Source organism: Parasteatoda tepidariorum, chromosome X1 (assembly GCF_043381705.1).
Source record: "Parasteatoda tepidariorum isolate YZ-2023 chromosome X1, CAS_Ptep_4.0, whole genome shotgun sequence".
In the NCBI taxonomy this organism is placed as follows: domain Eukaryota; kingdom Metazoa; phylum Arthropoda; class Arachnida; order Araneae; family Theridiidae; genus Parasteatoda; species Parasteatoda tepidariorum.
In genome coordinates, this window is record NC_092214.1 from 46,518,133 (window position 1) to 46,545,319 (window position 27,187).

The window sequence follows — 27,187 nt, forward strand, 5'->3', positions numbered from 1 at the left end:
TCAGTCTATTCAGCTATTTGATGCACTTTAGCCCTTGAGTTCAAGCCTTTCAGCAATTCAAGCACCTTTTCTTTCAAAATAGATTCTTTTCTTGGAATTTATCAATTGGAATCTTTTCTACATGGATCTACGACCACCCCTCTTTGTCTTTTGTTGATAGAGAGTGGGTGAATAATTAAAAGGTTATTGATGCCATGCTCCCCATACTTTTTGCTGTGGTGGTCACATGATTTATCTCTTTTCCCACTCTTCTGTTTATGACATAGGGAGGAGTACACACCTCTCACTGGCAAATGGACAAGACTGAATAGAAAGTTTGCAAGAACGGCTCCAAACATCTAAAAAACAGGTAACAGCTACAAACAGATAAAGAGAATTCAAAAAGAATTTGTGTACGCATTGTAAAAGAAAATGATTCTAGTCTATCATTAAAGAAATGCATTAAGCACATACAATTTTTATAAAAATGTTAATGTAAACTCTGGGATATATTAGCATTATCAGTGTAAGCAATTTTCACAGACCAGCACAGAAGGAAATAAGAAATGGTATAACATACGAGATGGACAATGCAAACTGTACTTGGTTCTGTAATATAAACTGTACTTGGTTCTATTACTTTCTTATAATTCAAATATTTTATTGTTATCTTGAAATCAATTATTTTTTTTCAGGTATACAGGAAATACATCAGATGCTCTCAAGTGTTTTAATAAAACAAGAAGCATTCCCTTATGGGGACAGATTTCTCTGTGTCATATGATTGAAATTTGTTTAAATCCAGAAAATGAAAATTTCTCTGGAGAAAATGTTGACGTTGATGGAGATTTGATGTAAAAAGCATAGTTATTAATTTTTAGCTTATTACCGTTTAAGTGTCATATAGTTTTCTTTTTTTTAATCTAAATTGAGAAATTTATTGACATAAAAAGTGTCTAATTACTTTTCTCTGGTTTCATGAATTTATGATTCATTAAATCAAAAAAGGAGACTTTGATCCGCAAAAGTTATTTTGTCATGATTTTGCATTTAGCTGTTGTGTTTATATTATTACTGTTAATACTATTATAGTTAATAATATTAATTCAAGAATAATCATTGGCCATATTCAAATTGTTGGATCCATGTATTTTAATTTCTTGGAAAAATTAAAATTCAATTACATTTTATTGTATTAAACATCCCTTTGATCTATAAAAGCAATTTTCTATTCTATTAAAACTAGAAATATTAAATTTCATTTTTGAGTTTTCTTGTTGGTAAACACTTAGATATAATTTAGCTAATATGGCCAACTATTTCTTTAAAATATTAAAGTAATTTTCACAAAACAGGCTTGATATCACACTCATACTAATTATGTCATTTTTGATCATATTTGTTTTTAAAGAATTGGTAAGTTAACCTTCTGTACGTTTTTTTTAAAAATATTACTAGCTTTTGGTAGCTAAACAAATTTCTATTGACTGTCTATAAATATTTCACAAACTTTTTTTATTTATTTGTTATTTTGGGCAGTATCTTTTTTTAATTAGGGTAAATATTTCTAGATTATATGGGCTATTTCCTTTTACACTTGGCGTTTTAAATTCTTTTTTCAAACTTAGTCAAAGTTAGCAAAAATTATTCTAACCCTAGCTGAAATTAGGAATTTCAGATTACATGACTATAAATTTAGAAGGTATCAAAAAGTTAACACATAATTATTACTTTCTTCTTTAATTCATGTTTAACCTGATGAATATATTTATAGTTTGTTTTTTCTGATCTCAATAATACACATTCTTAGACAGGAATCCTAATTGTTACATTGATTTTTAATAAATATCAAGATTTACAATATATGCAATTGATTGAATGCTTATTATTGTTTGAGAATTGTTTGGTTCTTTGAAACTTCTCTCCATATATACACATACATACATATTTATAAATTGCATTTGTTTCAATATCAATCTATAAAATTTGACATTAAAACTGATGTTTTATTTTATTTGTTTTAATCATTTTTAAAAAGATAAATATATTAATTATATAAATATATAAAAAAAATTTATTCTTTAAGAAAATTATTATTAAATTTTTTATATTTGTTTTTTTTTCTTTAAAAATTATTAAAAGACTAATAAATATTTAATTTTTGTAAAAAATAAAAATTCCTTGATTTATCTATTCTTAACCCTGAATACTCCCTGAGTAAACATTACAATTGGGTGACTAGCTATTAAGAGTTAAAAATAAATTTCTTGTGAATTAATTTTATAGTTTATGTTTAAAGTAACTCCGTTAATTGTAATGTTCTTAAGCTTTATCTATAAAGTATTTTAAAAATAAATAAGAATTGTCTAATGGATTATTTTTTTGTTGACAAATTTGTCTTTTTAACTATTCAATTGGCAGGGAAGGAGCTTAGTTTTTAAAAAGAAACTATCCACACTGAATGTCAATGAAATTTTTTGGTGTCCTTGCACTGACTTCAGCTTTTCTAATACACTTATGAATTTTTGATTAAAATTTTTAATTTGTTTTTGTTTTCTTGATGACTTTTATTTTTTTCATATAGGCTGAAAGAAAAAAATTCTAATTCACAGGAAGGGAATATACGTACTGCGGAAAAATTGTTATTAGTAAGTGTGATAAATTGCTCCTTTATTGAATTTTGAAGTTGTCTTTTCTTCTCTTTTTTTGGCAAAATATATTTATAAGTTTCTATGATGGCTGTAGAATTTTATATCTGTGTTTCTTTTATGCATTATAACTCTAAATTACTTATGTTTCCAGCTAAAATTTATTAAGTTTTTTAAATATATGTGTATTTATATGCCTCTATTATTTACAGGAGTTAAAATCTAAATATGGTGCTAATTTGAACACAAGAATTTTTGATAATTTGATTCGACTTGCAAAACATACAAAAAATGATGCAGAAGCTGCTTTAAATGATTTTATTGAAATTCTAACTGATGAAAGATATGTAAGTTTGAAAAATTGTGTTTTTTTGTGAATATTTTTTGTGTAAATTAATATAAATATACTCTAATACTTTCTTCATTTTTTTTTATTCTAACATGTAGCACATGCCTGTTTATGTAAATTTCATGTTGATCCTTGCTATATTTTTTAAAAACTTATGCCTCAAGGAAATGTTTTAGTTTTAATGGTCGCATAATTTTGAAGAAAATAGTCATAGAAGTGCACATTTTTATTCAAGAAAATTATATAAAACTAAATGTATGTTCAATATATTGTTGCATTCTATTTTAATGATGGTTTCTTTTAATGAATAAGACTGTTGAACGAATACAGAGAGCTGATTTATTTACATATGAATGGGAAACAAATAAAGAGCAGATGCATCATAATATGCACTTATTCAAGTAAAAGTGCTGTAACGTAACATTCACAAACTAACTTATGTCTTCACAATTCCATCTCATATATTATCCTCCTTTAATAACATCTCAGTCTCTACTAGTTACCTTGGAAACAGTCCAGCGCATAATTATAATTCCTTAAGATAGCTAATAACTCCTATGGTATAATTCCTGTAATTACTTAAACCAGTGTTTCCCAAACTTATGACTTTTGTGTACCCTTTCTAAATTCTGTGTACCGCTAATAAAAAAATGAATGTACTTTTTAATATAAAAAAATTGCACAAAAGTTAAAAATCTCAACTGGCTATTGACACTACTAATTATTAACTGTTAACTCTGCCAAAAATGGCCGATAAAAAAATATGTAATCGTAAATTTTCATGTCTAGCTTTGTTTTTGAAATTTTCGTTTGTTGCTAGATATTTTGCATAATAACACATACCCCTGCTAAACTGTTCCCGTACCCCTGGGGGTACACGCACCACAGTTAGGGAAACACTGACTTAAACTAATACTTGCATTGACATTAAACCTTTGAAAAAATATGCATTAATTTTTGGGTTAATACTAAATATAAATGTTTGATGAAAGCTGACATTCAGTTTAAAATAAATTAATTATTTCTAAACTCATTATAAATAGTTTGGTATTGTCACCTGATATATAGATTGTGAAATAAACATAATTCTGGGCGTAAGAAATTGTTTTAATCTTTTTCATGTATTACTTTTGAACACTCCAGTTCGTAAATATTACCCGTTTGTAATTATTTTAAAGTGAATGAAATTTTCCCTCGAATAAGTTATGTTTTGATATAAGTTTTGAGCAAAAATAAATTTCAAAAATTAATTTTGTTTCTCTCTTGCATGTTCAAAGCATTCAAACATTAATTTTGCTAATCAATTGATAATTGCCTAAGATATTTTCTGTGTTTTTAAGATTTAGATTAAACCAATTATCAATAAAAATTCATGTATTCCATTATTAATGCAATCTTAGTAGTATTTTCAGTTGGTTTGTTGTTTACTTTTCAAGCTGTTAGTCTTATCTAAATTAATGAAGTTTTTGCTTACATGAATGATAAAATTGATGGCCATAACAATTATTATAAATAGGTTGGCCAGCAATATATGGCTGAATGCATAGCACCACAGATTTAAATATTGTTATTTAATTTGTTTTTTCAGATATGTTTTCTCATCAAATTATTTTGTTATAATAATGAACAAGCCAGGAAATTTAATAATAAAAGAAATAACCAATTTTTGGTAGTGTGCAACTTAATCTTCCATTTTCAAGATGCAGTTTTAAATTTGACTTTAAAAAAGGGAATTACGTAGTAAAGTGAAATTATCTTGTGAAGATATTGAAAAAATGGAGTTAATGATAAAATTGCATGATAAGAAAAAATGTTGCAAAGAACAAGTTTTATTTCGATATTTTGTGAGCAATTTTTGATTCTCTTGTACGGTTGGACCAATTATCCAGAACGATCGGGACCATCCCTATTCCGGATAACTAATTTTTCCGGTTTTCTGAATCTCAACAAAAAGCCGTTTTTTTATTGTTAAACCCAACTAAAAAAAAATTTTTTTTTTGGAAATAATCTTAAAAAGAAGAAAAATCGATGAAGTAATACACTAATGATTATTTCCAAAAAGATGGTAAGGTGAACATCTTTCAAAAAAGAAAGAAAAATCCTAAAATCCTATGAGGAAAAAAAATTTTTTTTTTAAATGGTGGGAAAATGTATCGAATTTCGTTCCGGTTTTTTGGATTTTCGGTTTTCTGATTTCCGGATAACGGGTTCTGTACTGTACCATAATTGTAAATATATATATATAGGAAATCAATACCATCTAGGTACTCTAAATATTAATTAATTAATCAAAAAGAGACTATACAAGGAATCTAACATAAAAATAGTGAAAAAATAACTATGATGGCATCACTATCCTTCAACTTGGTTGCATTGTCTAATGTGGACATTATAATATCTAAAGGCCTGGTTTCTTAGGACAGGTTGGCATTACAAAACGTTAGCTTGAAGCGAGCGCTAACCCCTGATTGGTCAATTTGTATTTGTGAGTTAGACAGCATGCGTCATCCAATGCTCAGCTTGAACGATGACTGACGTCCGAATCAACTGCAGTTGGATTACAACGTAACATTAACGACAGAAGCAATGGCGGACAACATTCAACAGAGCATTGAAATCAGCCAAAATTCTGATTTTAACATTAAACATAGCTTCTTCTTCATTTAGCTAAGGTATAATGTGTTTTTTCTTAGACAAAGTCATTATTTGTTCTCTAAAGCACTGGTCGACAATAACAAAATCAATACAAATTCAAAATAAATATTAGTTTACGTTATTAACGCATGCGCAACGCGAGATAATGTCAACGTTGGTTCAATTGCTCACGCTGAGCTAACAAAACAGTATTTTGTTGGTGTCAGCGGTACGTCAACCTCCCGCTGACGCCCAGAGAATGTACAGGCCTTTACAAGTTGAAAAAATAGATTATTTGCCCCTGCATGAGTAAAGGTCATGCAATGTGTGCAACTGGATAGGAATTGTGCATGCACATTGCCTATCATGACCAAGAAGGTGGACTCACCTGATGATTCACAGTATTAAATTGAATCAATTTAATGTAGTACAAAGCTCCAGATTCAAACGTCCCTTTTTGCTGCAATGTCTATTTTCCTGACACTTTTTAACAATCATAAGCCTTTTTTCTTTTTCCAAAAAGGAAATTTTTTGTTCTTTTATGTCCTTCTTTTATGTTTGTTCTCTAAAGCACTAGTCCACAATGACGAAATCAATACAAATTTAAAATAAATATTTATTTACGCTATTAACGCCTGCGCAATGCGAGATAATGTCTGCGTTGAACAGACAGCTCACTCTGAGCTAACAAAACAGTATTTTGTTGGCGTCAGCGGTACAACATCTTCCCGCTGACTCCCAGAGAAGGCACTTGTCTTAAGAAACCAGGCCTTTACTGGTTAGATTTTTTATAAGTTTCTCTTTTTTTAGAGGTGGGGGTATATTAATAAATTAAATTATTTTAAATTTTAAAATTATTTTTAATAAATACCTTTTTTTATTTAAATGTCCATTTTCTCAAAATTTTCAGTTTAAATTATAGAAAAAAAGCTTCAAATTGTTTATCAATTAATAATTTTTTTAGTTTACTTTTTATTAAAAAGCTTATGCACAGAGATTGTCTTTTGGCATGCCTTAAATTATTTTTTCTAAATAACAAATTTTTCTTTTATTTTAATAATGAGTGAGAATTAATTTTTGAAATATACACATAAAATAGTATAAGAAGGTAATTTAGAATTTGTTGAGGATCAATTTAAGTTATTACACATTTTGATAAATTTTTATGGTGTTGAGTGAGTTCCGCTGATGAACACCATTAAATATATTTGTCTTTCTTATTTCATTAAGTTGTTTTGTTAAGTATTATTGTTCCGCTTGTGCTAGGGGTGTCATTCTTTTTCATCTGGAAGAGGGAAGCGGAAACTTGGCACCCAAAATACTGCTGTGCAATAGAAAACTCAATGGCATCCCACATACATATGAAAATGTTTAGAAAATAATATTTTTTTTGTGCTTAAAAGATTAATTATACGAAACACTAATTCTATGAATACAGAGCCACCTTCAATAAGCAATTTTAATTTGCTTATATTTAGAATATTAAGAATAAGAAGTTATAAATGAAGTTAAATGAATCTTAGATTACAATTGGTTTTTTCCTCTAGATTTTGTCATCAAAAATAATTTTTTAGCTTTTCTTTGGGATTGGTAAAGAGTAGCAAATTGGAAGCTTTAATACCCTCTGGTATTAATCTGTAAGTGTTGGCTATATATTGTGTGCTTTTAAAACAGTTTTGACAAATACTTTTAATAATTATTTTAATGTTTGAGCATAGTTGACAAATGTGTCTTCTGCCACAAATATTTACTAGACCGTTTTGAATTTTGATGGAAATTTTTTTCTTCTTGTTACTCATTTTTATTCTCTTTAGAAAGATCATGCAGGAGCCATTCTTGGATCAGCAATGGCATACTTAAGGTTGAAACAAACTCCTCGGGCTCGAAATCAGTTGAAACGAATTGCTAAAAGTACCTGGAATTTTAGTGTAAGTGTTGGTAGTTTTTAAATATTTAATTAAATATATAATGCTTTTGATTTTAAGCTTGCAGCATTGAAAAAAATTTGAAACATTTTTGTAAAATTAGTTAAATTATTAAATATAAATTATTTTTTATTGTACTGATTAAATTTCAATTCTACTTATACTGATTGTTTGGTTATACAACATGTTTGTGTAGTTAACAATTTTTTTTTTTGCCTTTACAGCCATTATAAGATACATGTTATCAGGATTTACTGCCTATTTTCCACAGTAGTGTATATATCTCACTGCTGAAGAACGAAATCGGTGGCTGTAAACTTTCTCTAGTCTTTGTTGACAATCATATTGTCGTTTTTATAAATCTCCAAAATATAGGTTAGATCTAATTTAATATGAATTTTATAGTTAAAATTTGCCCAGTATTCCCTATACTGATGTTATTTTAAGGTCAAGGGCCACTGCTCACTATACATTTGCTTAATATTTTCTACACTGATGTTTTTTTCTAATCTATCCTAATCGGATGTTAAAGTACTGAATAAATATTTAAAATAGCAATGAATAAATTAATATCAAATCGTACATAACAAATATTCTGGACATTAACTAAAGCGACTGTGTGTTTCTGGACATTCCCGGTGAAAGTCGTCAGTCTCCAAATTTTGGTCATTCATGGTAATATTTATTCATTTTTGAAGACATTTGACTACTTTTCTTATAAATATTTATTCAAACTAGAGAAAAAATGGAGTTTTTAGTCGATATTTTGTAATTTTATGACTTAAATACTTTCCTTGTTATGAATTTAAATTTTTTAACCCCTTCTCTGTTGGATTTTTTTTTCCAAACCGAAAAGAAATGTTTTTTTTTTATTGCTGAAAATTAGTATATCTTCTATCCTAAATCAAAAATGCAAATTATTTTAGTCAGTAAGCAGTTTTTTGCTTGACCTACTGGTGGTGAAATATGTGATGTCTCTTCCACTGATCTCCAGTTTTTCCTGCAATGCAATTATCTTAAAAAATACACTGTTATAACATATTTATTAACTCTATTGCTTTAAGGTGCTTAAGACCAATATATGCATAAAATAATTACTAAAATTAGGTAAAAATATTTTGGAAAATAATTTTCCAACCTTATCCTTAGAACAGCTTCACAATCAGTCTTCTGCATCAGGCTTAAAAATCACATTTATTACGAAAATGAAATGGTAACACCAAGGAAAGCAAAATGAATGAAAATCCAAAATGACTTTGATTTCAGTTCAAGACAGGATATTTCACTGCAAAAATTGTGGGGAAAGTGGGAATAGTTGCCCCACCTCTAGGCAGTATTCAGAAATACAAAACTAATCTCAGGATATAAAGCAACATGTAAGAAGTGACAAATTCTATTTCAATGATACAGTTCTTATCTTCGTTGCATAAGCATGCAACGCCGACCTTACGAGCATAAGAACACCAAGCGTATGAGATGCGATGCCAATAAAGAAGGGGTTAATATAAAATTATGATATTTCAAAGGCATAACTTGTAAGATTTTTGAGATGGAAAATGAAGGAATGAGAACTTATTGCTTAAAATAAGATGCTAAAAGAAAAAATTTAAGTTTCTGTGAACAACCAAAATACTGATCTTAAAATAATGAATAATAAAAAAACTAAAGAATTTCTTCTAAAGATCAAAACACCACAACTAAATGAAACCCCATCTGCAAGAAGCAGTAATTTGTAACTTACAGTAAACGTTGTTTTGACCTTTGTCTTTTCCTGCACTAAACTTTTGATCAAATTTTAAAAATTAATGAAGAAGTAAATTAAGGACTTTTAAATCCTGATCTATATATTTTTTTAATAAGAGGTAGCATGTAAAGAAACAGATTTTTGTTTGGGAAAAAACACTGTTTGGGAAACAAATTCTGATTTGCAATGAAACGACATTTCTTTATTATGGCAAGATTTTTTTTACATTAAAAGAGTATGAAATGTTTATTTGTGCTGCAGAATTCCTTTATATCACTCTAATTGTATTTCATATTTTATTCAAAATCCTAAATTTAAAGTTTATGCTGTGAAAATTATTCTAAAGTCTTGATAAAATCTTTGTCTTAAAAAATTGAGTATTATTTTCTTCTTTATAATTATTATAAAGAATTATTATATGAATGTTTTCAAAACCATATAACTTTTATCAATGAAATATGAGCATTTATCAGAGTCTTGACCACAAAAAACAAGATTTTTTTTCTTTTCATTTATCAAAACTTATTCAATTAATTCAAACTTGTGTAGGTCATTCCAAATTTTCACCATATATTAAAAAGTAATGCTATATCACAAGGATATAAAATGAAAATAGCTCTTAATCGACTGTTAAATTAGGCATTGTTTGAGTATGATTTGATCAGATATTTTATTTTAACTTTTTGATTTACTGATTTAAAGAATATCAACTAAACTGCATTGTATATACTTTTCTATTAAAAATACAGTTCTGTTCTATAAAATCTTTCTCAACATCATTTAGGAGTGTTTGAGTTTTTTTTTCTACCTTGGGATACTAGACAAATGTGTATTATTATTTTGTTATTCATCATATTTTGAAAATTATTATATCAAAGTATTATTTCAGCATTTTTTATTACTGTGAAATGTTGTGAAATGTTTTGTTTGAAAGGGGTGGGCCGGCGCCTGTAGCACCAAGTAAGGGGAGGGGTGCCGAACTAGACCCAGATTTAAGGTTCTGTAAATTATTTATTTCCTCTTCCTTTAAAGTATTATTTACTTAAAAAATATATTCATAGTTTATTTTATATTCTATATTATATATGTATATACAGTAGGGAACCGATTATCCGGAACATCGCTATTCCGGTTTTCTGAATCGCTACAAAGAGACGTTTTTTTATTGTTAAACGCAACTAAAAAAAATTTTTTTTTGGAAATAATCTTAAAAAGAAGAAAAAAACGATGGAGTAATACACTAATGATTATTTCCAAAATGATGGTAAGTTAAACATTTTTCAAAAAAGAAAGAAAAATCCTAAAATCTTATGAGAAAAATTTCTTTTTTAAAAAAAATGACGGGAAAATTTATTGAATTTCGTTCCGTTTTTCTGATTTCCGGATAACGGGTTCTGTACTGTATTCTTAAATTATATATTCTCTGGGTAACTTTTTTTAGGGTTAAAATATTACTAAGTAAAGGTTTTACAGAAAAAAAGAGTGCAGCAGGAAAACCACTTGTTTGAAATTGAATAGAATGAGTTCAGTATTTTCCAGGGAGGTTCTTCTCTGTGGAAATTTCAGGTTCAAAAACCATCCAGCAAACAAGCTAATATTCTCAAAAGGTGATTGCAAGAAAAAAAACAGGGGAGAGGTGTGACCTTGGAGAATGATTTCAATTTTGTGTAAATTTTTCTCTCAATTGAGCCTGTGTATTAAACGTACTCTTAATATAATGGGAATTCGCTAATACAAATCTTAATATTTTTTCGTAGAAAATGCTTCTATTTCCTCTAAAAATATAATTTAAATTTCAGTTTTTCATCCAAATCTCGGCAGATTTTTTGAGAAATTGAGACTATTTACAAACAAGAGCAAAAGGTTGACTTCCAAGATTATTATCCAGATCTTAGTAAATTTTAAATTAACAACAAGAAACATACATACACTTTTGCAATGTTTTATAAATTTTTTCTTTACTATATATTTAAAATAATTTTCAAAAGATTTTTCTGGGAAACTAAAGTAAGACTTTTATTTCTCTAAAAATGTTTGCCAATGGCAGCTCGATAATTTCTTTATTCATCTTATTTATCTAAAAGTTTATTATTTTTGTATTCAACGTTGAATGTAGGTTTTTATTTATTTATTTTTATATATAGTTTTATATATCAATATTAATCTGAGTAGAGAATATCCAATCTTTTCCCAAAATTTTTTAATGGGCATAATCATTCAATATTATTATAACGACTATCCATTATTTAATTAATGTGTTATATACAAGGTTATTTTTAATTTATTTTAAACGCTTATTGTTAAGATAGTATATTTCATAAGCAATTTATTCCAAGTACACTTGTGGCTTTGTCATGACTGAATTTAAATACAGTGAGTGAATAAAGTAAATATAGGGAATGAAAGTATACCAATCAGTGAATAGGTGAATTAATACTAGTCAGCAAAAAATAGCAGTGAATTTGTTTATGGGTGAATCATTGAAGGACATTTTAGCAAATTGTCAGTTGAATGAATGAGTTATAAATGCATAAAAATATTTATGAACCTATAAATTGTTTTACAGCAGTCAACAACAAAAATTTTTTATTTTTGAAAAATTTTTTAGCAAAATGACGATATATTGAATGCAAATTACAACAATAATGTATATCGAAAATAAAACCGCAAGAATAACTGGTTTTGAATAGAGTATAAAATTATTTTGACAATGATAAAATTGTTCGATTAAACTAATGATTTTCATTTTTTAACTTTTAATGCATTGGTTGTATTTTATCATGTTCACTTGTTTCCCTTATTATTTAGGATTGGTGTAGATTTTATAATTTTCTGATAGAAATATTGTAATTTAAAATAAAAAAAGCATATATCGTCTAGCATAATTATTTTCCCGGTAGCTTTACAGATACCGGGAAGCTGTAAAGCATAATTGTCTTGCTGATTACATCATGAGGACAATTCACGGATTTTATTTTTTAAAAAAGGATTCCTTTTCCAAAATTAAGTTAAGAGCACAGTTTCCAGTATTAAAAATGTCTTTATTATCACCTAGGATGCAGAGTACTTAGAAAAAGCGTGGCTTCTTCTTGCAGATGTCTATATAAAGGTACAGTAAAAATATAGCTATATCTACAATAAAGCATATCATTATGATACATAGTTTTATTATAGTTAATACAACTGTTTTTTTTTGTCTTTAAAAACAAAAAACTAATATAAGTTATCACAAAAGTGGTGTGATTTGGAGAAAATGCAGTTGAAATGTCCATCTGTAACAATTGTTATTAACCACTAGTTTAGAATGTGATAAACATGCTAAAATTAATGAATTGTAATTATACTCAAGTTCGATGAACCAACCTCAAATTTTAATTATTGAATTTTATTTTCTAAAAATGTTTTGTTTTATTGAAAAACTTTCAAATATAATAAATAAATGTATCAGTTTGATGCTTTTGTGCATTGCAATTATAAAGTGGAAAGTTATAAATAAGGGAAATCTTAACACTTTGGCAGGTTTAAAAAATGAACTCTTTCATATAATAGATTTATAATGTAAACAAGTGCAAAAAATGCCTCATACAAAAAGAAATTTAAGAAAAAAATAAAGATTTTAAAGCATATAAAACTAAATAAAGAAAAAGTATAAAATGTGCTTATTCATATTATTTTTAATCAGTTTAAAAAGAAATTAAATCGCTTTTTTTATTAATTTTTTTGTTTTATCATATCAATATATTTCTTTTAATACCTAATTTTTTTTATTGTTTTAAAGTGAAAATTAAAAATTTCATTACTATTAGTATAGTAGTAGTATTATGCTTTCAAAATTTTATGAAAATAGAATAGCATTTTTTGAATATCTTGTTAAAACCACACCATTTTTTGATAGTTCATGTTCCTGTTTAAAAGATAATGTTTTAAATTTTGAAGTGTCATTTATTTAAGTTTGCTTTGCTTTGCAGGCTGGAAAATATCCTTCAGCATCTGAAATGCTTGATAAAGTGTTGCTTTTTAATAAAGTGAGTTTGTTATGATTTCTGAGATCATTAAACTTTGTTATTTAATATAGTCCTACTTTCTTTTATGTTTATTTTTAACTAATATGATTAATTTCAGTCTTGTACGAAAGCATATGATTTATATGGTTACATCTCAGAAAAGGAACAGAGTTACCGGGAAGCTGTAAAACACTTTGAGAAAGCCTGGCTGCTTACAAGCAAACTAAATCCTGTTATTGGTGAGTTATTGATTAATAAAAATTATAAGCAAATCTTATGTCTTAAAATTTGTGTCTAAGAACAGCGATAACTGATCTTTTTTTTTTTTTGAAGTTTGAACTTAATAAGTTAAATTTCATTTGCACTGGTACAGTGTCATCAAAATGAACATAACCCACATACATTTTTTTCGGAGTTACGATTGCTGTTTTCCTCGTTGATCAATATATAATCAAAAAATTACACAGTAACCATTCAAAATGCTTTGTTACCATTATATTGAAAATAATTAAAATTTGTTAGATTTTAATTATTTTCAATAACGTTTTGTTAAAATGTTACATTCATTTTGCTTGGAAACAGAATGTTAACTTACCTTGTCAATATTAATAACATTGATTAATATGTGATCATTTATGTTAATGAACTAAGATTTGGAAAAAATGTTATCTTGAATTTCACTTCATTGTGTTAGCTGTTGACTGTATGAAAATGTTATGCTTTGTTTATGTTGTTTTTTTAAAAATATTTCCAGGTTATAAGCTGGCATTTAACAATATGAAAGCCAAACGATACGCTGATGCCATTGATGTTAGTCAAATGGTAAGAACAAATTTGTTTTTGCACTTCATGTTTAACTGTTAGAGTTCAAGAGTAGTTCAGAGTTTTATCTCTTTGGTTGTTACGTTAATGTGCAAATTTGGGTTACTGTTTTTCCCTTGTACACTGTTTCTCTGTTCAATAACATGGGGAAAATTAATTTTATGTTGCAAAATTGTTTATCAGTTGTATTTATTCTTCTTTTTTATATGTTTAGAGAAATTATATTTTACAATTTATCATATTGTAAAAAATATTTTTTCATATTATGAAATAATTGTTTTTTTGCAGGTGTTAAGTAAATACCCAAATTACCCCAAAATAAGAAAAGAAATTTTGGAGCGAAGTAGAACTCATTTGCGAACATGATGATTTTCATCCTCTTCAACTAAAGTGTGTTTTATTTTTATTTGTTATTCCAAAGAGTCACATTCACAATGTAATTATTGATTATTTTCATATGAAATCCATTTTTAATGCAATTCAGAGTGTATGTAAATATAGAAATGTATTTAAAAATTGTTTTTAATAAAAATATTAGTTTTTAAGCTTGTTTTATTAAATATCTACTAGAATTAGCTTCTTATGTGCTTTTATAAAATATACTGTTTATAAAACAGTCTTCATAAAAAAGCATTTACTTTTAGCTAATGTGAAATATTAATTAAATTTGAAGCTGGAACAGATATTTTTAGTTAATATCCCATAACTTGTTGAATAATCTATATAGAAAAAGCTCATGATGGTTTTTCAAACTTAATTTTAGTTCTTTTATAGTTGTGAGGCATAAAAAGAGGGCTGAAGTATGAAATGTATTAGAGAATTACAGGTCATTGTGTGAAAGGCTGTACAGATGTATTTAAGTTTAGCTAATTAATTCTACTACTAGTTCAGTGCCATATTCAAGACTTATAAAATAATTATTTATTTTGTTCTTATTGATTTATATTATTTTTTATTTTAATAATATTTTATTGTACTACTACCTATTCCCTTAAATTTAAATATGATTATTTTGTAATGTATTACTGATTGAAATTGTTACTTTATAAATATCAGAATTCTCTGTTCAAAAGCGTTTGTGCATTATTCGATGGTACGAGAATACTGTAAAGGGCACAGTAGTATTTAGTTATGCCGTAAAAAATTATCTGTTCGTGAACAATGATGACACTTTAAACATACACAAACAAAACTAAACAATTGAAAATATCTTGATGTTAGTAGGTTGACTTACATAGGAAGTCTAAAAATTTAGTTTTAGTTTTTGATTTTAAAATACAATCTTCCCCGACTACTAATTACCTCTTGGTGAATAGCAGTTTTGATACGTGTTTATTTTCTACTGTTGTAATATAGTTATAATACATGCAAAAACTAGTTTGTATTTTATATTTATTGAAATTTATAATAATTTATAGTTATAAATATAGTTAAAAACAAACGGCAAACTACAAAAACAACTGCAATATTGTCTAATTCGGATTATCCTAAGAAATGCAATTATTTACAGATAATGCGGACTTTTCAATAAATAATTGCTTCAAATTTTTTCCTTGCTATTTTATTATGTTTTACAATAAATTTAATTTTAAATTCAATTTTTACTAATTTGAATAGCATTTCAAGGTGTTTTTCTTTTCTTTTTTGTAGCCAATTTTCAATTTTTTTCTGTTATAAGATGCTTTTGACAAACATTTAAGAAACTATGTATTTATGTTTGATAAAAGAGCAGATAAGATAATCTTTTGTGTTTGCTTGTTAATGGTTGAGTTATTTCTAATGATAATTACAAAAATCTGAAGTCAAGAAATTTTATCTAGATGTGACACAATTTGCACCACATTAAATAGATTTGGGAAGATATTAAATATCTTTATGCTGATTCATAATTTTTTTGTCTCAAAGTTGTGTCCTGTATTTTTCCGCTTTAAAAATTTACTGAGAAAATTGTCTTTTTTGCAGTTTAGAAAGGTATTTTAAAATATAGCTCATTGTGAAAAGAAGTTTAAACTAGGTCCAAGGCTTAAAAAGTGAGATACAATTTTTGGATAAGTATTTATTAAATTCATTAGTCAGCGATTACATAGCTGTTTAAAGGAATTCAAATTTCATGAATTTTGGTATTAAAACTTCTTATAGAATGTTGATGAAATCAGTAATTGATTTCTATATCTATTATATAATCTAAACTTAAAATTCAAATCTATCTTCAGACATAAGTAATACGTAATTGTGCTCATCCTTCGATAGAAAATATGAAATGGAAAGGCTTTAAGATATTTTCTTATCTTTTTTCCTTTTTTTTTACTTGCAGATGAACATGAAAAATATAGTATTCTTGCTGCAAATTAATTCTTGTCATTTTTAAACTCTTTGGTTTTCTGTGTTCCATCTTTCTCTGCATCTGCAGTGAAGTTTGAGGGAACAACACTATCTGATAGAAGTATGACTTTACCATCTCTTAACTGCCTCTTCATTTCTTCACTGAATTCAGTTGGGAGCTTGCTCATGGAATATGTAGTTGACTTTGTATCATTAAAAACATTACTCCTCTGCTCCATATTTTGATTTAGAGGATAGGGCATATATAGGGGTCTGAAATTTGGATTAACATAGTGATTGAGCACTGGGTTGTCTGGAGGGTATCTACTATCAGACTGAGAAGGAACACCGTAAAGATTCAATCCTCTTTGTCCTTGCTGCTGGTCAGGTCTTCCTTGTTGGCGAAAATCAGCAGCTCCATACATATGATTCCTTTGCAAGAAATTTTGGTTGTCTTGAGATTGTAGTTTCTGTATAGTACCTTTAAGACCGTCATGATAAAGTGGGTAATTGTTCCCAGCCATGTTTCTATGTAACCCATTGTGGAATTGCCTTCTTAACATTTGTGGGTTAACTGGTGGCAAATTAATGTGCATACCTAAAAATGTATTGTTCATATATATCTGTCTAGGTGGTTCTGGGATGTGGTTTGCTGGCTGATTCCAGTAGTGGACATTACTCTCATCTACAACTCGTTTCATTGGAGCATGCTCACTCAAGTTTTCACTTTCCTTCGTTTCATTTGTAATTAATATTTTATTGCCTGAAAAATATCGCAGGTTTTATATTAAATAAATGAAAGAGGATTGGAATTAAAATAGCAGTTTGTTTAGAGATATACAATCAACTATGATCTGTCATTTGCAATGTTTACAGGATGTTACACACAGTCTTTTTTTATGTTATAAATGTTTGGTTCTACTTATTATCTCTGAATTTATTTTAGAGAAATGTCAGACTGAACTAACAAAGAAACAAGGTAAACAATTATGAAGCAGTGCATAAAGAAGAAAAAACTTAGTCATTGGTTAACATTTTAATGATTGTAGTGTAAAAGCTCATAAATTGTTACATAATATTTAAATTTGGGGAAAAAATCTATATATTTTGCGATGCTGAATTCAAATATATTATTTTGCGGCCAATCAAATAATTCCTAAGCTATCCCCTTCTTATTAAGAATTTTATTAAAAAGAAAAAGTGATTGCAGTGAATATATAGCTGTCATGGTGCAGAGGAGAGAGATAATTTTTCAAATTATGATATCGGGTGTTCAAAACTCATATTAGCCTGTAATTTATTTTCATATGCTTCTCAATCATTTCACTGTTATAGTTTTCAAAATAGAATTAAAATTCTATGTTTGTTTTAAGTAGTTATAAATGCTGTATTAATCAATTTTTCAAATTTTACCATGGTCTATAACTACTCTAAACAGATTATTCTATCAATGTGAATTTTTGCATTTTAAGTATTAATATTACATCAAACTGATAAACTATTTTTCATTATTTGTGCTCTTTTGATATTGTTTGGGCTTTATTTATCGAAAAAGTGTAGTCGTAATTTGTGCATAATTTATTTTATTATGTATTTTAAATTTAGTTCAAAACAAGTAGAATAATGCTAAAATTAATGTGCTGATTTTTATTTGCAATGTAATCCTAAAACTCACTAAGGAGAACATGCTTCTTTTGAAACAATGACTTTAGTTTTTTTTTCTTGAACAATATTTATTATTCATTTTGTATCTAGATGAAAAATATTTTAATTTTGACTTACCATCTGATTTAAAACCTTCAATATGCATTGCACTTAAAATATTTTCCTCTGTCTCTCCTAATTTTTTCAATTCAGCTACCTAGAGTTGGAAAAAATATTATTTTTTAAGGTTATAAGAAATGTTTTCATGACACATATTTAAAAATGTATTAAGTCAAAGTGAAAGGTTTTTCATCTATAAGTCAATGAAACCTTAGCAGTTAGTTGACTCTGCTGAGGTCCTCACGCACATTTTCTACTTTAATATTTAGAAATTTTTATTTATTACAGAAAAAATTTTATGCTAATTTTAAAATGTTTTTGTACTTTAATTTGTTTAATTAGCATTTTTTAGGTAATTGGATTGCTAAGGGTAAAAAAAAGACCATGGAGCAAACTAGTGATAAGTTCCACTTATTTTAGAGATGACTTTTCTTACATCTAATGTTTCTTAGCATTGTTTCTAAATAGATGCTAAGAAAAATTCTAAATTTTTTGCTAGTTAACAGCACAATAGGGAGAAACATCTTATTACCTACATACATAGAAATCATAGCATTTTTAACCAAAGACACTCTCCTAAACAAATTTAAAATGTGGTTGGCTTATCATATTACTCCAGGCCTTTCAAATATGAAGAACACATTGAGCATTTTTTCATCAAACAATGGAAGTTAGAAGAGGTTAAAGTTGTATTTATGTATTTAAAATTGATTATGTTTGAGGTTAAATAAATATTTCCAAGAAACTGAAGTGGTAAGATATTACCTGATTGAAAACTTATACGCTTCAAAAATATACCAAAATGAAATGACACTCGACATGTTTTTTTGCTTCAAAAATAGGTGCCCATCTTCAAGACTTGGCAGATAAGAATGTAGCAAAACAAAAATTATTTGCTACAAATGACAAAATTTATTTCCACCCCATTCACATCAGCCCACCTTGATATTCTGGTATCCTATTTTTTTTCATTTTGATGTTGATCCCCTGATTCATTAGTTTCTTTCTACCTATCGATAACATGTGGAAATACATTTTACCCCTGATTTCCTCGTGGCTGTTGTGTTTTTTCGTGTTATGTTCCATCTTTTTTTTCTCTCCTGGCTACTGTGGTTTTTCTAATTATTGTTTCTTACCTTTATTTTTCCATGTTTCATTGGTAACTTTACGTTTTTTTTCTTCAAATCATTTTCGTTTCGTTATATTCACAACTGTAATATCATTTTTGTATATTTTTAAAGCGTATGAAGTTTTTAATCATGTAATAAGTTTAAAATTTTTATAGTCTTAATGTATCATCCCTCATTTTCCCATTCATTTATGCATTGCTCACGTTATTTAAAGCAATGATTACACCCTTTTCATTCTGTTTATTGAATTTTCATTTCTTATTCTCCTTCACTTACCTTATCCCAAAGATTACCAACATTTGTCCCTCTTGTTTGTTTTGGTCAATTTCCCCATATATTTGATTAATTCTGAATTTTTTTTTCCATTTTGCATCTTGGCATTAATTATGATATAGGCTAACTGGATAGTAGAACTAAATTGGTTACCTTTATTTTAAATGCAGTTTCTATGTTTTTTTCTTACTGCAAGCACAAAGAATACCCTACCTTTTTTACAAGGTACTTATGTATTCAAAATTCGTCCCTGGCTTAAATACTGATGCAATATCTGTGCTTAGCAGGTCTCTGTTAATAGTTACATTTTCGACTTCATGATTGCAAATACAATACCAAGTTTTTATTCATTTATTTTACAAATCAATAAATAAAAACTAATATTAAATAAATGCTTTAATTCTGATTTAATTTAACTTTACACTTATGGGTGAGAAAAAAAATTCAACACTTCTTGAACTCATTCTTATTAAATTATAAAATTTCGGAATAGTCATAAAACTCATAAACCTTTATTAAGTTTAAAACTTTCATATTCTTTTATTCCTGAATTATCCTGGAAAAAAGCACCATAATTCATTTATATTTAATTATAGAAATTGTAGTTGCTCACTTCAGTTGCTATCCTTTCTTTAAGTTTCTCTTTTTCTTGTTCCTGAAATATTTAACAGATTTGTAACATATCAGCAAAAATAGTTAGATCTAAAAAAATTTAATATTTTGTGTTCATGTAAAACATTTCTTAGTAGGTTATATAATGGAAAATTTTATGTTTAAAAGATATGATTGATACAAAAACTTCTTATGAAAATTGATTTCAATAAATCTTTTTCTAGACTAAATTTGTGTGTTTAAATTCAGTTTGATACATCTTTATTCGAAATTAACTTTTAACATTCTTTTGTTTTTAGTTTATTTATTAAGCTTATTACCAAAACTGGATTTTATACTTTTGAAAAATATTTAAATTAATGTGTAAATTAAAAATTTGATATTATTTAATAGTTTTATTTTATGGAAAATTATAGTAATTATTCACTACACATGGAAAGGAAATAAAATATCTAAAAAAAGGAAGAAAAACAAAGCTTTTGACTAATATATGTATATATGTAACATAAAAAGCTTCAACTAATCTTTTTATATTATTCCATTATCCAAATTCTTTTCTTAATTTATTATTCTAATCTAAACACTCTTTCTCACACTTAATATTCACATCCTGTCTTTTAATCTATTTTTGGCTTCAAGTTATGTATTAATAAACATTTTTGATTTTTCCCTTTTTCTGAACCGTGAGAACGACTTTTCCTTCTACCTATTTAATAGATCAATTATAACTATTAAGAATTCCCTGAGCACTGTGATTTTGTGTCACTTAGATATTCATTATTTGATTATGATGGTTAAATAAAATTAATTTGCTCATTTTTTAAATCCTATGCCTGTTTGTCCTGCTTGCTGGACTGACATCATTAGACTTCTACAAGATTGTGGTACAGCTATAAAAAAATTATTGGGATCGGTACTTTTCGCTATCAATTTGTGGTGAAAAAATATAATTTTTATCAGTGAAAACTTGTGAACAAAGAAGTGTTTGTTGAATTGATTTCCATTTAATTTAGTAAATAGAAATGTTATTCAATATTAATATCATAATTATGGAGGATTACTTTGTGGAGAGAAGTTATTAAATTGGATTTATTGTTTTTGAAATAAGTTTTACTAGTGTATATATTTATCTAAAAATAGTATTGATTTTTATTAATGGTATTTGGTATTTATATTTATAATTAAGGATTTTATTTATTTTGATTCATATTTTTGTGCTAATAATAATTACAAAATATATCACGATTTTCAAAGTATTTCAACAATTGATTTAATTGAATTTTTTCTTCTCATCTTTGATATTTCATTTGATTATATATATATATATATATATATGTGTGTGTGTGTGTGTTGAAAAAGTTAATAAGTTGAAAATATATATATATATTTTCAACTTATTTGCATTGTTTAACAGATTTGTTTATTTATGCAATTAAAATTATTTTCAAATTTTTTTTTTCATTATTGAATGCAGAAAAGTTTTTATTTTGATTCAGTAAAATCATTATTATAACTATAAAAACTATTTAAAGGAGTTATTAACTTTTTATTGTATTATATATTTCACAGTGTATATAATTTATTGATTGTATAAATAAAATGTAAATTTTGTTTTAAAAATTGTGTATAGGGTTAAGATACATAAGTAATTGAATTATTTTTATTTTTCTTCTAATTCTAATTATTAATTATTGAATTCCCTTACAATGTGCAAAAATTATAAATTAAATATGGAAGTTTCAGAAAATGCTCAAACCAATACAAAAAAACTTGGAAAATGAATTAAATACTAGTTTTCCAGATTTGAATTTTAATAAAGAAAAACCAGACATATTAATGTTTAATTAATGTGCAGTTCACAGCCTAGCTCACACATTTCCATAAACAAACCAAGTTTCTTACTGCTGAAAATCAATTCCAGTCTTAGGATACGAAAATGACCAAGCACAGATTGAGAATTAATAGTATCCGGATACACTCAAAATACGTTAAAAGTAGAAATTTAAATATTAGAACTGCCTTATACCAGATTGTGACTAATAAAACTACCAATTAAAATATCGACACAAAAAGTACTTTAAAAAATGTTCAAACTAAAATTATCGAAAAATTAATATGTTCCAAAAAGAAACAATTTATTTATTTTAACAATTTAAAAATTTGTCATATAGCTAGGTCAGTTGAATTTTATATTTTAAATACTGATCTACCTTATGCCATATTAGGTCTAAAAGAATGTATTGGATTTCAATTAGTGATTGATTGGGTTAAATAGGTTCTTATGCAAAATCGGAGAAAACTAATCACTTTTACTGATTTTAAAAGCAATTGTCCTTGTACATTTCTCCTGAAATCCAGGTTAATGATGGCAATAAAAATACCAATAAAGAAAATAAAACATAAATGGAAATGAAAAATGAAAGAAAGAAGAAAAAGTTTGATAAATCAAATAACAAACAAATAATGAAAATATTCATGAAATGTTAAAGAAAAGAATATTTTAGACATAAAAAAATAAGAGCTTCAAAAATGAAACAAAGTAAAGTTGAAGAAAAATAAAACAGAAAATGGACTTAAATATAAAGATTTAAGTAACAAAACTGAAAATTATCTTGAATTTTCAAATATTCTTGAAACTGATTATGGTAAAAGAGCACTACATTGTCAGAGTCATGTTGACAGAATTATGTAAATTCAAGACAATGGAGAAAAAAAATTCCCAGCTTCAGGAAATTTTACAAATTTTTTTAAATATTTTGGTATTAACATGACAAATAAAGGTAAATAATGAATAAAATGAATCACCAATTGTAATAGAATAGTTTAGGATAAAGAGTTAACTAACGTAAACGAGGACCAAACATAACTCTTGAAAGTCTCTGATGTTAATTACAAAATAAATAAAAAGAATATTCATAATAAAGATAATACTGAAATAGTTCATGTATCAAAATTGTGAATGTATCACTCACCTGACAAACTAAAATTTTCTCATGAGTAAAAAACAAATGTGCTAATTTAAATGTTATTGTGGTTTAATAATAGAATTAATCTAAAATTTAATTTTTGATTCATATATTTAATATTAGATTTAATGCTTTTGTAGTTTTTCATCATGAATTGCGAAATTAGGTAGATAGATTTAGAGGTTTAGCACATCGACCAGAGGTCTATTGCACCCAAACCCTAAGTCATGATTAGCAAGAATGCCGTATGGCTGAAATAAAATTCAGCAAACACCGTACAGGAACATCTTGCAGTTCCCAGGTCTTAATGCAGTGTTGCCCTAATTGCTCAAATCTTTGATCAGAATAGGCCTCACAATCACAAAGTATATGTCGTGAAGTCTTCTCTTCAAGAAAACAAACTCTACAAAGAGGATTAGATTCAACACCCATTACGTATAGGTGTCTCCTGAGGATGCAGTGAACAGTGAAAAGACCAATGATCTTCCTCAAACTGCTCCTCATACTGCTTGAATATAAATGCCCTGAATGATGTGGGAGAAATTCCAAAGTCTGATTCAGGACCTCAGAAAATCGCACTAAAGCCAGCTCAGTGTAATCCCTCTGCATTGCAGAGGATCTACATTGTGATGGCATGTCTTCAGATCATCCGTAGATATCCTTTCTTCCCAAAACTTCTCTAATAAACCATTGTGCATCTCTAGTGCGACGTATATATCTAAACTACTTCATTTTTTTTCTTTTCCAAATGTGTATGATTGATTCATGTCGGGTGACTTAAGGGACCAAATCTTTCAGTGGAGTTGTCCAGAATGTGGGCCCAGTGAAAAGACGTACTATCATCCGGGAAAATCAATCGCTGTTACAGTAACTCAGTTTTCAAGTAACTGAAGATGACAATATCGATTTAATGATTCGTTCATTTCGCGAAAACGACCCATATAATTTATGGCCCGTCCACCAGCTTGAGAAGAATGTTGAATTTTTACAATTTCTGAGATACTATGTCTAATCTCTTTCTCACCTCTTATCATTCCACGTAAACACCAGGCTTACAGACATAATTGCGTAAACCAACGTTTTACCTGAATCAATGGACTACAAAAATACCCTAATGATACTCTTTCTAGTTATATGCGATAAAAGACTTGATTGTTTGAATCTGCTACTGTCCCATCACTTCTGACACTTCAATGTATACCGTAAAAATGTATGTAAAAATAAATATGTAAATTTAAATAATGTATTATTTTACTTACTACGTTTTCCTTGTCTCCAATTCTTTCCGTTATTAAAGATGGTTGCGTTGCAAGTTCTACCGATGTTGAGCTAGTTTCAGGTGCAGTTATGCTTCTATCAAATGGTTCTAAGGAAGAAAGCTTGTGCAAGCTTTCCAATTCTTCTACTAATTCATCTCTTACATTATCGGTTATTTTGGGAGTCATCCCAGGTTTAGTAACATGATCTATGGTAACATATTCTGCTGAAGATTTCATTTCGTTAATATCTGGAAGAGTTAATGGAAGCTTGGACGTCATTTGATTTGACTTTATTTGGTCTGGCCTGGTTTCTGGGACGGTTTCAGTCTTAAAATTTGACGTATTTTGTTGTGGGAACTGACCATCTGAAGCTGGTAATTCGCTCAAAGATTGCTAAAATAGCACACAAAAAGTTTATATATGAGAGTATTTTAATTTATGAAAAAATGAAACTCTAATTTAAATGACAATTTTTATTGAGAACCAGTGATCAGATAATAATACTTTAAAGAAATTAAATGTTAGGGTAAAACGTCAGTTATTAACAAAAAATTCAGCTAAAAAAATATTACACCAAGTTTTTACGTATTATAAACTGATGACTTATGAGGTTGCCAGTTAAAGATGATTTCAAATATATCTTTTTTTATTCTGTTATTAATCACTCAATGCCAAATTTTGGAATTGTGAGGTTTGAGCATCCAAATGGGTAAAGGAAATTCTTGCTTAAGTCTTTAAATTCTATTTATCTTCAAGAAATCTTTTGTAAAAGCGAAATAATTAGATTCAGTTAAAGATGTAAATTTTAAAAGTCGAACTTATTGCAAACATCAACGGTTTGCTGACTAAGAGTGAGAGAATCAAAAATCACCTGATCATCTTATGTAATGTTTGGGTAGTCTTTATTCCATAACGATGCGAAAATAAATATGATTTTCAGATTTCATTATATTTTGTTCTTTCATTTTTAACATATTTCGGAAGATAAAGTATAAATTTAGTGCATCCAGCTTCTTTGCGTCCTCGAAAATTTGAATTTCTATTCATAGCATTTTTATTGAAAATTTTTATATTCAACAAACAATAAGGGATTTAGTGAAATAATTTAATTGTTCTGTTACGTTTTTGTTACTTTACATGGGGGTTAAAAATCATGAGAAATTTTATATAAGTATATGTTAGTGAAAACTTTTAGCACTTCAAGCGTTGAGCCCTGGGTAAAATTGTACAGAAATTTTCTGTTTCCTCTATTTTCCCATTTAATAAAATGGAAAAACCGATTTTTTGATACAGTGAATCCCGAATCTAAATAGTCCGGAAAATGCCGAGACAAACGCTCATAGGATTAATAATTAAATAGTGAAGCGTTGATTTTCGAGTTTTAATATACAGTGACGTCCAAAAGACTTCGGCCAGTATATTGTTATAACTTCTTTTAACTAGTGGCTGCATATACATATACCTTTAAAAATATACATAGGTTATTTGTAGTGAAAAAAAATAAGGTTCTTTTAAAATACAAGTAATTTTTATTACACTTTTTGTTGTAATCAAACTAAAATTTTAATATAGGGGAGACTTGAAAAGATACCGTGGGATTAACCGTAGGCTGAGAATTAATATATATAATACACACAGAAACATCGATTTGGCTGACACTCTTGGGACTGTAAAAATTAATTACCCGGCTATGAGAGTTGTCCGTCTATGGAAAGAGTACCACCAATATCGAAATTTTATGCCATAAATTGTTTTAAGAATAATTGCAATGATATAAAAATAATCTTATAATTATTTACATTGATATTTATTTTAATTTTTTTTTTAAAATACGTAAAGTTATATATATATGTACATAATTTTAGATGGAGTTCAGATAAATGAATAAGTTTTTTCTTTATTCCACGGATATTCAAGTTACTAATATAATACAGAATTGACGCTTTTAGTCCTACGCCACTTCCTCAGTCAATTCTAATTATTAGGTTTACACCACCTAACAATTCCCCATCTCTTTATAGGAAATGTGGTAGTACCTCCTTGAAGGTAAACCTCTCGCGGAAAGAAAGAAAGCAGCAATACATACCTGTAAGGCAGGATGCCCTATGAGGAGTTGTTATATTCACAATCGATTATCTGTCTAGTGTCTGAATAAATATTTGTTTTATCTGAACATCTCAATATCTAGATTTCTGTTCTCTTTTTTTTTAACTTAGCTGTCTTAAATAGAGGGGTCAAATTAAAAGAAAGGAATTTTCAGTGGATTAGAGGAATTGAGAGTATTTAATGCGTTGTTTCAGCTTGTGGAGTCTCATAACCTGTATCGTCCAGATTAAAAGATACCACTATCCGAAATTTTTTATATGAACAATATCATTTTTTCTTCTTTCTTTGCAAAGATAAAGGAAGGTGGAAGAGAATTTATTCTGTAGTAAATTAGCTTAATATTTTTAGTCATGGATAGGGCAAAAAATTTACATGCTTTAAAAATAGTAGAAGGTTGATTTTTTTTTCTTAGAATTTAAAGCAGAAATAGTTTTGTTTTCAAGTTTAGAAGAATTGGTGTCCGGTTTGAATGAATAGAAAATAACTTTTCTTAGCATAAATGGCTTTTCGTGGATGCATAATGACTTACGGGATTTCCACTTTGCAGAGAGGATACCCAATGGTTTATTCATAGAAGATCCTCAGGGAATTAAAAGTTTGTCCGTGATGAGAGGCATCTTTTTGTTGGAGAGTCCGTAACGTGTGGTTTC

At 27.5% G+C, this 27,187-nt stretch overlaps 2 protein-coding genes across 6 annotated transcripts in view; one reads left to right on the forward strand and one right to left on the reverse strand.

Annotated features, from left to right (window-relative positions):
- The window catches only part of LOC107448569 (tetratricopeptide repeat protein 21B), a 96,466-nt gene extending 81,816 nt beyond the window's left edge, over positions 1-14,650 (forward strand). For all 4 annotated transcript variants that reach the window (XM_071187857.1, XM_071187858.1, XM_016063823.3 and 1 more), the window contains 9 exons: positions 675-833; positions 2,564-2,627; positions 2,840-2,974; positions 7,425-7,538; positions 12,335-12,388; positions 13,248-13,304; positions 13,402-13,522; positions 14,038-14,105; positions 14,394-14,650. In XM_071187857.1, coding sequence (XP_071043958.1) covers positions 675-833; positions 2,564-2,627; positions 2,840-2,974; positions 7,425-7,538; positions 12,335-12,388; positions 13,248-13,304; positions 13,402-13,522; positions 14,038-14,105; positions 14,394-14,471 — 850 coding nt within the window. In that variant the 3' untranslated portion in view covers positions 14,472-14,650. The remainder of the gene's footprint in view (positions 1-674; positions 834-2,563; positions 2,628-2,839; positions 2,975-7,424; positions 7,539-12,334; positions 12,389-13,247; positions 13,305-13,401; positions 13,523-14,037; positions 14,106-14,393) is intronic.
- A 1,496-nt stretch (positions 14,651-16,146) lies between these two features.
- The window catches only part of LOC107448578 (uncharacterized), a 92,826-nt gene continuing 81,785 nt past the window's right edge, over positions 16,147-27,187 (reverse strand). For both annotated transcript variants that reach the window (XM_071187860.1, XM_016063835.3), the window contains exons 4-7: positions 24,432-24,824; positions 20,208-20,249; positions 18,210-18,288; positions 16,147-17,190 (exon numbers count right to left, since the gene is read on the reverse strand). In XM_071187860.1, the coding sequence (XP_071043961.1) occupies positions 16,454-17,190; positions 18,210-18,288; positions 20,208-20,249; positions 24,432-24,824 (1,251 nt within the window). In that variant the 3' untranslated portion in view covers positions 16,147-16,453. The remainder of the gene's footprint in view (positions 17,191-18,209; positions 18,289-20,207; positions 20,250-24,431; positions 24,825-27,187) is intronic.